Source organism: Polypterus senegalus, chromosome 13 (genome assembly GCF_016835505.1).
Source record: "Polypterus senegalus isolate Bchr_013 chromosome 13, ASM1683550v1, whole genome shotgun sequence".
NCBI lineage: Eukaryota > Metazoa > Chordata > Cladistia > Polypteriformes > Polypteridae > Polypterus > Polypterus senegalus.
This window is the reverse complement of record NC_053166.1, coordinates 159,641,599-159,654,434: the sequence shown is the minus strand read 5'-3', so window position 1 is coordinate 159,654,434 and position 12,836 is coordinate 159,641,599. Positions and strand designations below refer to the sequence as shown.

Sequence of the window (12,836 nt, the reverse complement as noted above, 5' to 3'; positions counted from 1 at the left end):
TGGATTCTTCACGATTGACAGGAGTTTGCTTAGTGCCCGTCGCTCTGCCACAGATGTTAAACTGTCCAGCTTTATTCCTACAACAGAGCCTGCCTTCTTAACAAGTTTGTCCAGGCGTGAGGCGTCTTTCATCTTTATGAAAATCTTTATGATGAGCTGGCTAAGAAGAGAATCGAATGTAACTACAAGTTCTGCGTGCCGCCTGAAACTTTACATCTAGTCCTACCAGGTTGTACGGTTTGTACAGTAATGCCACATTCTATTTGCTTTTATATGGCACTAGTCATAATAAAACGTACAATCTATATAATACATGAATGAATGTGCAACTTTTTTCCCTTGCATGTTCTGGTACTCTAATTGCCTGGCATTGCTAAATTACAGTACCTGACGGGCTTTGAGATATTTTGTTAAAGTCCACATAATAAAGAGTACAAAAGGGAGAATAAGTTCACCAAAGGACCCTAACACGACAAAACAAGTGCATGTCACAGCTGAATTGATAACATGCTAAAACAGGGGCCGATACTTTCACTAACACACACTGCTGACTTTACACAGTTCTTAAAAGGAAATGCAGATCTTTTTAATGTATCTTTTGCAAAGTCACCCTCCCTTTCTTTACTGAAACTCCTACATGAGAAAGCAATCAAAAAAACTAATCCTCCATAGCAACACACATCAGATATACAAAATGAAATACCCCTCCACCAACTTCATAATAGAAACATGACTATGTAACAGGGAAGGAAAACTTGAAAAGATAACTACAGCATGTAGCTGAACCGACTCAACCCGCAGCAAACAAATAATTAATGCCAGGTGATTAGTTAGTCACTTTCAGTGACACATAAAACCAAAACCTGGAAAAAACGCTTCCTTCCAGTAGTGGGCCGATAGCAAAAGTTTCATGTAAATCATGGGCTTCGGGCCTGGAGGGCCGGAGTGGCTTCAGGTTTTCATTCTAACAATCTTCTTAATCAGTGACCAGTTTTCTTTTGCCTTAATTGTAATTAACTCGACTCAGGCCCCTTTGCTGTTTCTTTATCCTTAATTAGCAGCCAAATAATAGTGAAACACAAAACGAGCCACCACATGACCAGCTCACCTGTGCCCATCACACAATATCTGGGGAAAAAAAAAGAAAGGTGATGGTCTCAGTAAGTTTGATCTCTCAGGTCACCAAAACATTTGGACGATGTTCTTAGAAAAAAGAGAAAATCAACAGTTTTGGAAATGTCTGCTGTGGCAGAATGAGAGCAGCAACAAGCAGCCATGGAATTAAATAACACGTTTTAATTAAGAGCAAGAATCGGCTTCTCATTAAGAAAGTGATTGGGGTGAGATTGGCTGGAGTTTGAAGCCCCAATTTAGCTGGTCATCTGTTGGCTCGTTTCACGTCTCATTTTTGTATGGCTGTCATTTAATGAAGAAAAGAATCAATTCAGAGGACTGAGTCCTTAAAAACAGGACTATTAAAATGAAGAGAAAAAGAATTTAATTAGCAGTAAAAAATGGTCACTGATTAGGAAGACAGTTAGAATGAAAACCTGCAGCCCTCAAGGCCTAGAGTTCAGCACCCCTGATGTAAATAGTAGCTACACAACAGTTCCAAATTATTTGTCCTGCTGCATTACTGCATTACACAGGCTTAGATCAAATAAAGTTTTATTTGTAGATCATATATACATATAAATATGTACAAAAATTATCCAACAGCAAAATGCCAATATGACAGTTAACTTTAAATAGGACACAAACAGCTGTGTGTATAACACAAATACTCAAACAGATCACGTAGTGTGCTTTAAAGTGACAGTCCCATAGGGTCAGATGTATGGCTTCAGGCTTCTTTCCTCAAACTTTAAATTACCCATCTCATGTTTAGAAACTTTCACAGCACACCCAAATCCTCAGTCTCAGCACACTATATCATTACAGAAGAAGGAGGGAGAGCTCATCGTGACCAACAACCTACCTATAACAGTCTCAATGCTGTGATCTTTGCTTTTGTTCTGTTTGGTCTTCCTTTGGAGTTCACTTAAAAATGTGATTTGATTCAGACATGGAAGGGAAACCAAAAAAGCACTGTGGCTACCAACTAGTTAAGTTCAAAATAAAATCAGCACAGTTTCCATAGATCACCTTGTGGTGTTGCAGAATCTTGATCCGACTCCAGCAGACATCTTCCACCTATTTATCAATAGGTCGATAAAATCTGATGCACCATAAAAGTGGCAGCATGTTGGGCACAGACAGTCAATGTAGGATATATAACGCTCATAAGAAAGTGCAGCTCCAAAACATTAGGGTTACTGGCGTCCAGAATGAACTTGCTGTGCTGGATGGTGTGGACCTATCAGCTTAAGGAATAAAACGGACTACCAACAAAAGTATTAAGAGAACTGCAGACAGCAATTGCCAGCTACGCAACCCTGCTGGGCACTCACAGATTTGATGTCTTTAAATGCCATCAACAAGTCAGTTTCTGGAAGAGGTGACACTCGATGTTATTTTACAGAGGGCAGTGTACAGTATGGTCTCCAGAGAAAAAGGGTGCATGGCAGGCTGAGTTGAACTACTCTCTTGCTTGACTGTTAAACATTTAAACTTACTTATCTGTGCCAATGCAGAGCCCTAAAATACAAAAATTGACTTTTCTTTGTTCTTTCATCCAGCCTTTGCTAGAATCGTAAGCACATGAATGTGTATCCAAATGTCTCAAAGTGCAAGACTTGCACTTCAAAAAAAAAAGGTCCATAAAATGTATCAGATCCATTCTCACAAACCTGTCGGCTAGATATAATTTCAGAATGGACGCTGCAAAAATGCAATGGGGGGTGAGCCCACTGAGCTTGGACTGCGCAAGTGAGAATCATAGGAGCCTGGAGTGATCCCTTCCATAGAATCATTCTTGGGGGTCTCCCCTCGCAAGAAATCATCATCTTCATCTCCACCTCTACAACCCTGTAGGTAAAAAGGAAAAAAAATACTTAGTGACCAAATAATAGAGAAGCCAATAGACTTTAAAAACTGACGTGCATAACTGAGGTTTCTTATCTTATAAATTATTTTCTTATAAATCCCAAGCACAAAGAAATTAAGAGGGCAACTGAAGCAATATATAATATTAATAATAAATAAGTAAAATTGCTACACAGAAACAACAAGTCGATTAAGGAGGCAGGCACAGTTATGGTACACCCTCTGGACCTGCTGGAGGTAGTCATGGAGGAGAGAATGAAGACAACACTGATGGCCATTCTGAGCAACACTGCGTATCTTCCCGCTGACTTTTACGCCAGCCTCTAAGAACTTTTAGCTAACAATTTTTTCAGCAAAAATGCATGGTGAAATGCTACTTGTGGCTCCTTTATACCAATGGAAATAAGCCTTTATAATGTCTAACTGGGACTGCTCTTATTATCTTTACCCACGTCAGAAGTTCTATTCTTTCTTTTTTACTCAGTCTGGTGTGCGTATGTGCTGTTGTCTGTTATAATATATTTTCATTAACTTATTTATTGAGCTTATATTAAAAGCAAAATTTCGTCCTTGACTGATAAAGTACTACCTAATAATAATTACAATTCCCGCGACACTCATTAATTTTGAAATATCTACACAACACACTTTATTTTTTACTTATCAAATGATTGTCTGTATTATTTGTCCTGTGAATATGTATCCTTGTTCTTATGTTTCTGCGGCAGTATGCATTTGAATTATCCTCTTGAGATTAAATGAAGTGAAGCCAAATGACACCTTTAATTGGATAATTGAGCAGATTACAATATGTACGCTTTCGAGGCTTCTTCAGGCAAGTTAAAGTACAGAAACTGGAGTTCACTGTGTTTATATACACCAGGAAACAGCATTTGAAAACCTTTAAAGTGGGTAATCTTCGATGCCAAAAATAAACTGCCCACTCCAGCCTAAGATTCATTTAGCAAGAGAGCAGAACAATGTATAGTCAAGATCTTTTGATAAGGTAACTCTGTAACAAAGACTTTTGAAGTTTTGACGAGTTTTTCTTACAATATGAATCTGTAACCAAATCAGCTGGGTCAGTCGGAGAGGAGATGTAAATAGTCCTCATATCTGATCATAAAACACATGTCCCTATTTATACCATGTTGCCTTACTATATGGTTGTGAGACATGGATGCTATCCAGTGACCCGAGACGAAGACGGGACTCCTTTGGTACTGTGCCTCTCTGGAAAATCCTTGGGTACCATTGGTTTGACTTTGTGTCGAATGAGTGGTTGCTCATGGAGTCCCAAATGAGGCACATTACCTGCGTTGTGAGGGAGCATCCGTTACGACACTATGGTCATGTGTTGCGTATCCCCGAGGGTGATCCGGCTCATAAGATCCTCATTGTTGAGGACCCAAGTGGCTGGAACCAGGCCAAGAGGTCGCCCACGTAACACCTGGCTGCGGCAGATAGAGGGTCATTTCCGGAGGGTAGGACTGGACCGCATGTCTGCCTGGGGGGTTGCCAACCGGGATCCCGAGCTGTTTCGACATGTAGTGGGTTTGGCAACGCACAGTAGCAGTGCATGCTCCCCAACTTGACTTGATTTGTAACGTGTTACACTTTAACATCAGTTTAACTTCCCATCCCCTTTTCTTCTGCCGTGCCTTGAAGTCCCTCTCAGTGTCCATTGATGCTGAAGTGAACTCCTATAGGAACATTTCTATTGCCATGCTTAATGTGGAATCTGTGTAAATTCATTCTTTGGCAGAGAATTTGTCCATTTTCTCCCACATACAGTACACTGCTGGGATATTTTATACATAGAATTAGGTAGAACACATTAGACAACCTGTAGGAAAATAATCTCTTTATGCGACGTTCTTGTCAGCAGTGTGGTGTGACTACACAACTGGTACAGTATTATAAATGTGAGCACTGGTTTCACATATTTTCTGTTGGCAAGGAGATCTGCCATTTTCTGTTGGTTCACTCAGGGAACTTTGGACAATTAGTTGCTGCAGGCTTGGTGGTTGTCAGTGTGCCAGGAGGGGAGATTGTAGGAATACATCTCCCAGCGTGTCATCAGTATTGGCTGAAGTTTAATCCTAGGGATTAATAAAGTTTATCTAATTTAATAGTAAGAGTATTAAAACACCATTACAAACAGTGCTGTCGGACACCCCCTTTGGATGTTTTCTCAGTTTACTGTGATACAAAATTGAATCACTGAGGATATAATTTGGCTTTCTTGACACTGATCAAGATAAAAATGAGTTTTTACAGTTAAAGTGAAAATCTGATCACTGCAAAGTGGTCTAATTTAATTACAAATACAAAATGCAAAAATAAGTGATCTCTTAAGTATTCACCCCTACAGGTCTGCATTTAGTGGATGCACCCTTGGCTGATATGACAGTCTTGAGTTGTCTGCTCTGCCATTTTTCCTATTCTTCTTTGCAAAATTTCTCAAGCTCTGTCAGGTGTCATAGGGAGTAAACCTCCTTAGTCAAGTCCAGCTACAAATTCTAAATTCTCCGACTCTCACTCTAAACCATTAAAACTGCCGTCTTGATGCCATTCCAGTGTAGCTTTGGCTTTATGCTGATGGTCGTTGTACCTCCTCCTGAGATGCAGGTTTCTTGCAGATTGTATCAGATTTTCCTCTCGGGTTTCTCCATATTTTGCTGCATTCATTTTCCCCTCACACGGCTTCTAGGGCCGGCAGCACAGTACTATCCTCACGGCCCGATTCTGCCACCACCTTGCTTTAGGACGGGGATGCTGCGTTTTTGATAATATGTATTTAGTTGGATATGCAAAAAACTCAACCATGGTCTCATCAGACCATAAAACCTTCCTTCAGTTGACTTTGGGTCTCTCCCATGTGATTTCTGCCGAGATATAATGTGAATTTTCTCTCTCCTATAAAGCTGTGAATGGTGAAGCACAAGGGCAAAAGTTGTTGTCTGCAAAGTCCCTCCAATCTCGGCCGCTGTAGCTTGTGACTTCTTCAGAGTTCTCCATGATCTTATGTTGGTCACCTTTGCTCGTCCTCCTAAATTTTTGTGGATGGCCTACTTGAGGCTGACTTACAGCTGTTCTGTACTCTTTCCATTTCTGACTGACGATTGATTTACATGGATATTCGCTGACTTGGATATGTTCTTCCCTCCAAACCTTAAATTGTGCTTTTCACCAAGTTACCTGCAGTACTCTTTTGTTTTCATCATGGAGATCAGGCCACCATGGAGGCTCACCACAAGCTGACCCTTCCACATAAGGGTACATTAACAACTAATTTTGTGACTTGCAAAATCACTTGGCTGCACCAATGAGGATTTACGTGAATACTTATGCAATCAGTTATTTTGAGTTTTTACTTTCTCGTATACAAAGTGTTGGGAAAGTATTGTGATGGACCAAAGAGTTAGTGTCGAGATTGTGATGAGTCTCGATGTTTTAGACCTCTTCGATTTTCTCGTATATGAAGTATGGGGAAAGTATTGGAATCCTCCAAAAATTCAATTCCGAGATTTTTTATTAATCTCGATGTTGTAGACCTCTTTGAATTCCAAAAAAACATTTTTGGAATTATGTCAGTGTATGTAAACACGATAACCTGTTTTGCATACAAGTATTAGGTACAAAACGTAGATTTCCATCAACTTTTGAGCTATTTCTGCTAAGTGGTACTTTACCTTTTATGCATGCAGCTGCAGAGTCTGATTTATTCAACTTTACTTTTATAATAATTTTTCAATATATTAGTAATTTGATTTGATGGTTCTTTAATGTACGTAATACAAAAATAAAACCATTGTCTTACCGTTTACTCCTCAAATATCCATCCCCATATCTAAGTATACAAGAAAGTCTAGGGAGATACCACTCCTAATTTTTTGTATTTGTAATTAATGTAGACCACTTTACAGAGATCTTTATCACTTCAGTCTTTCTGTTGGTTGATGCCAAAAGGTCGAATTAAATAGACTATGATTCAATGTTGAATAAAAATAAAATATGAAAACCTTTAAAGGGATGAATACTTTTTACAAGTACTGTAATTAATACTCAATTCATAAAGCTGCTAACAGGAAGTCCCATCCCTTTAACCTTCATTACACTGTATGCTTTTAATGCTGAACTGTAAGACAAATAAGACAAACACACACACATGATATTCAACGACAACTCAGCAAGCCAGACACTAGCGACAAAAGAAAAACAAAAAGTTTCAACTAACTAAGATACCTGGCAATTGTAGGCCATGATATAAATAGACAACAGCAGCAATAAAGAACTGAAAGCATTTATTTACAGCGCAAAATTTCCATTAATTATCGTGTGCCAACAATGAAAGGAAGCACTTTGGAGAATGTTTTGGAAAACTGTTTTTTTTTGTGCCTTTTTTGGTGCCAAAACAAACACTGTAAATATTTTTCTATCCCAGCTTGAGTCAATACCATGTGCACCTGCTTATGGAAAAACTTTGAACTCTCCAGGTTGACATCCATAACTTTAAGGGATTGCTTTTGTGTCTTATTAATAGGCATCTAAAATGCAAGTCAGATAGGAAACTGTAGTTGTTTGAAAACATGTTGGTCTGGAATGAAAAGAATGCTTGGGATGCAAACATTTCTCCTCTGGCACATCCGCTCATGATGATATCTTCAATGACACGGGGCAGGCAAAGCCTACTGCCACTGCATGCTTTAAAGCTCTCTGAACACATTCATTTTGAAGTCTACTAGCAGCTGATATTTTTTTGGCCAGTGTTGGTCTCTGTTCACATGACACAAAGCAAAATTAAAGATTTTATAGCTATCGCCAACAGTCTAGTAAGCAATTAGAAACCAGCCTCATTAAAACTGAAGAAGTGAAATGTTACTGTACTCATATATTACAATATATCAAGGTAAAAGCCAAACAAAAAAATATATATATTCTGGATACTGATATTACTAGGCAGGTAAAAATCCATTCTGTATGTTGTCATAAACTAACCTTCTGTAAAGTCTTTACAAGTTAACTTGATGAATCTAACTTGAGAATGAATTAACAAAAAATCTCAAAATTCACTTACACAATTTCAATTTTAATATCTGACCCATGTCTTCTGTAGGTTTAAAGGGATAGCTATAATTTTACCTGTTTAATATGCTGCTTGCCTCCATGAGTATCAATCACATCTGTCTCCTCCCAGACCTGGTAAATGCCATGGATAACTGTGCCAGACCTGAAGTGGTTAGAACAGAAGACACAAAGATGAGCAATCAGTTTCGTTCACTTTCCCTCATGTCCTGTTCACCTTTACACCACCAACCCGATGAAGCAATCTGCACGGAATTGATCATTGCACATGTAATGCACTTAACAAACAAATTGGTTTTCATTAACATAGGGATTCTTTAGGCCAGGGTTTCTTAAATTGTGCTCCGTGGAGCCCTAGGGTTCAGCAAAAACGAATTGGTGAAGCAGTGATCAAGAAAATGGCCTGAATTTGATGCAACACTGATTGTATCTCTTGGTCAGACTGATCTGAGCCCACCCAAACCAAAAAGCAGAGATACTGCAGTCTCTCAGGATACTTACTACCCATCCATCCATCCATCCATCCCACTATATCCTAATTACAGGGTCACAAGGGTCTGCTGCAGCCAATCCCAGCCAACACAGGGCGCAAGACAGGAAACAAACCCCGGGCAGGACGCCAGCCCACCGCAGGGACACTTACTAAATGGCGCTATTGTTTGATGCATGTAGCACCTATTTGTACACTTTAAACTGAATGTATGAGTTTTTTTTTTTTTTTTTAATTTTGGTACCAACACAAGTGAACAGCTCAAGCTGGATTTCTTTTTTTTATTAATAAATGTGGATATCTGCTGGCTTTCTGATCTCACAATTATAAAAATCCTTTGAGATGACCTAAGTGCAGAAATAATTATATTAATTACTAGCGACTGGGAGCCCGATACAATCGGGCTACAAATTCTACGTTTGTGAAATCCATAATTTCTCTGCAAAGAATTTTGTTTTTTTAAGTCCTTGAAATGATTTTGTTATCATGGCACTGATTTGTGCTTAAAATAGTCCTTTTTGGCCGATGTAATGAAGAGCTTCCTGTTTAAACGGGGCTGCGAGACGTGAACTCAGCTCTTTGGCGCACCTCATTTGATTTTTTACGGCAAACAAATTTTCAAAACAAACCGTATTTTACGACTCTAATCAGAGTCGGAGTAATAATTATGTTGGCGTGGTCATTTTACATCTGAGACCGGCTAAAACTTAAACAGTGACCGTTGTTAATACCCAGCCGTCATTACTCAGTTTGCCAATAGATTTCAGAAGGACGGATGCCAAAACCAAACTGCATAAAGGTAGATTTCGACATACCAAGCTAATGGCAATACGTTCTAAATTACTTACGGTTCCGGAGCTGTCGAAGGGTTGAAGTCAGTTGATGTTAGTCCTGGAAAGTACGCCCCACCAAACCAACGTTCCAAAAACCAACCGAACTTACTGTTATCTGCTTGAACCAACATCGAGTTACTATACTCGGCCGTCCAGTGGCGTCACTGAAGCATTGGAACATTCTTAGCCAATCATGCAATACTGCATCCGCGTTTGCCACGTTATGTTCTAACTACAGAGGCAGAGTCCCATTGCATGGTTCTAACTCGTATTGAGTCGAGGTATTGACGCGAACACCATATATACGGATAGTATCAAATTATATAGAAGGATACTGGAACATGAAGTTATGTTACCTAACAGGCATAGTCCAGGTTTTTATGGGGGGTATAGGGACGGTAGATAAAACAATATTCGATAGTTATAATAAAATATCGCCAAACTCACAGCAAAGCAAACTCTCCTTAGATCACTCATCACTACTTATCAATTTCTAACTGAAAAGTAGAAAAGTCCACAGTTTCATTAATTTACGCACTAATTCACTTAGCAGACACTTTTATCCATTCGACTAACAAATGAGACCAACATAAACAAATAACAAGACTGATCACTAAACCAAACAGAATAACACAAGACTGGTTTATCTTTACTTCGTAACAAGACCTCTATCAGCTATACACATCTCCACACTGCCATTTCTTCCCATTCTTCTTTGTAAAACTGCTCTGGCTCTGCCAGGTGTCATAGTGACCCGGAGTGACCAGCCTTTGACACATGCAGCCAAAAATTCTCAATTGGATTGAAGTCTGGAATCTTAACTTGGCCACTCCAGGATATTCACAATGTGTACAGAATCTCCCATGTGCCTTTTCGGAAGATGTTCTGTGCATTTCTCATCTGTCACTTTCCCATAACAACAGCTGTCGTCTGCCCCGTCTCTCCAATCTTAGCCGCTGGAGCTTCGCAATCCTGCAGAGTTCTCAGAGGTGACTTGATGGCCTCCCTCACTCATCCTCTTCAGTTTTTGTTGTTGATCTACTCTAGCAGATTTGCAGCTGTGCCACACTGTTTCCATTTCTTCATTTCTATATACATATAAAATCCAATGTCTGTCTGTTCACTTTTCACAAGAGAACTAATTAATGGATTTAGACTGTTTTTTTTTTCTATAATTTGCTTGAACATTCCAGTTGATTTTGTGATTTCTCTCATCACGCCAGGTATCACAGTTCGCTTGCGGCAGTGATTTATAAACACGAAGCAAAGAGAGAAGCTTTGGGCCGAGGAGGCATAAAATGAATCAATTGGTGCTCAAAATTATCTGACACGCTGTCTCAGACATACACTTCAATAAATACCATTCTAGAACACAACGAGTCAGTTCATTATCCTACAGAATTTTTAAATTCCATTACTCCTCCTGGCATGCCACCCCACAACTTAGCACTGAAAGCAGGAGCACCGATTATTCTTTTGAGAAAACTGAGGCCACCCGTCTCCAGGTCTGTCAGCTTCAGAAAAACATCATCGAGGCACTAATCATCACAGGATGTGGCATTGGCGAGAGGGTTTTAATTCCTCGCATTCCTCTAATCACGACAGACATGCCCTTTCAATTCAAGAGATTACAGTTCCTGGTGAAGCTTTGCCTTGTAATGTTAATTAACAAGGCCCAGGGACAGACACTCAAGTTGGCAGGGGTTGATCTTAGCTCACCACGCTTCTCACACGGTCAGCTTAACGTTGCTTTCACCTGGGTTAGTTCCCCAAGAAATCTGTATGTCCTCTCCCTGATAGATAGGAAAACCAAAAATATTGTATATCAAGAGGCCCTCGGATAGAAAACCTATCAATATAAATTGTTCTCAATACAAATTACACTTTAACATTTTTTTTAATGGATTTTTAAAGTTTGTTCTGTTTCACTACTATGCGAGCGTAGCCGCGGGGGCCAGCTAGTGACTGATATAACCAGATATTCAGTCACTTAGGCGTTTTCTTGTCTCCATCCCAACTTGTGCTTTTCATAGAGATGTTTGGAGTGCTCCTTTATTATGTAGGTCAGACCATCGTACTGATTGAATAAATGTTGGCCCTTCCAAATAGAGGTGTATTTATACTGCAATCACCTGAAACCACAGACATGTGATCCATACGTATCTACACTTATATATGATATCTAAAACCATTTGGTTGCACCAGTGATGATTTATGTGTATCACATTAAAGAAAGTGAACACTTAATGTGATCAAAGGCAGCAGACGGAATAATGTTTCATTAGCCTTCGCCGCATTTTATGCTTTGAAAGGTAAAACAGGATGTTCTACTTTCTTCTTAGGTAAACATTTAAACTGGAGAACAAACAGGAGAAAAAAAAAATCATAATCCTTGGCTTTTCATTTTGCTTTCCTGCATACTGCACTTACCGTTTCAGCAGATAGGGGTCAAAAGGGAAGAAGGTGTCTAGAGGATTGGACTGGACAATCACACAATCGCCCATTGCATTGCTCCTCACAACTGACAGCTGCTGTCGGTTGTTACGTTCAATGATTGTGTAACAAAACACCAGCTGATACTTCCTAGAAGGAAAAGAAGCAGAATGACAACTCAGTTACTGTAAATTGACTTGCAAAATATCTAAAACAGAGTGCCTCAGACACAAACTAATACCACCTCTCGATTCTTATTCCCTACTAGCATGGTCCGTGAAAGAGAAAGATCTGGAAAAGCATAGTTGGCAATAGCACACCGGCTATGGAAATATACTGCTCAAAAAAACTACAGGAACACTTTTTAATCAGAGTATAGAATCAAGTCAATGAAACTTCTGGGCTATTGATCTGCTCAGTTAAGTAGCAGAGGGGGATGTTAATCAGTTTCAGCTGCTTTGGTGTTAATGAAATTTACAACAGGTACACTAGAGGGGCAACACTGAGACAACCCCCAAAACAGGAATGAATGGTTTAACAGGTGGAGGCCACTGACATTTTCCCTCCTCATCTGTTTTTTCACTCATTTTGCATTTGGCTACGGTCAGTGTCACTATTGGTAGCATCAGGTGATACCTGGACCCTACAGAGGTTGCACAGGTAGTCCAACTTCTCCAGGATGGCACAACAATTTGCTGTCCCTACCCTAACCCCCAGTACAGCCTCAAGGGCACAGGGGAGATTCCAGGAGACAGACAGGGAGGCAGTTACTCTAGGAGAGCTGGACAGGGCTGTAGAAGGTCCTTAACCCATCAGCAGGACTGACCGGTATCTGCTCCTTTGGGCAAGGAGGAACAGGATGAGCACTGCCAGAGCCCTACAAAATGCCTATGACTAGCAGGCAGGCCGGCCACTGGTGTGAATGTCTCTGACCAAACAATCAGAACCAGACTTCATTAAGGGGTGGCTTGAGGATCAGACATCTTTTAGTGGACCCTGCGCTCAAT

The 12,836-nt window shown here is 39.9% G+C and overlaps 1 protein-coding gene across 2 annotated transcripts in view; it reads right to left on the bottom strand.

The window, feature by feature from the left end:
- Positions 1 to 2,080: 2,080 nt before the first annotated feature.
- The window catches only part of rrn3 (RRN3 homolog, RNA polymerase I transcription factor), a 35,088-nt gene continuing 24,332 nt past the window's right edge, over positions 2,081 to 12,836 (bottom strand). For both annotated transcript variants that reach the window (XM_039774595.1, XM_039774594.1), the window contains exons 16-18: positions 11,827 to 11,979; positions 8,131 to 8,218; positions 2,081 to 2,967 (exon numbers count right to left, since the gene is read on the bottom strand). In XM_039774595.1, coding sequence (XP_039630529.1) covers positions 2,809 to 2,967; positions 8,131 to 8,218; positions 11,827 to 11,979 — 400 coding nt within the window. In that variant the 3' untranslated portion in view covers positions 2,081 to 2,808. The remainder of the gene's footprint in view (positions 2,968 to 8,130; positions 8,219 to 11,826; positions 11,980 to 12,836) is intronic.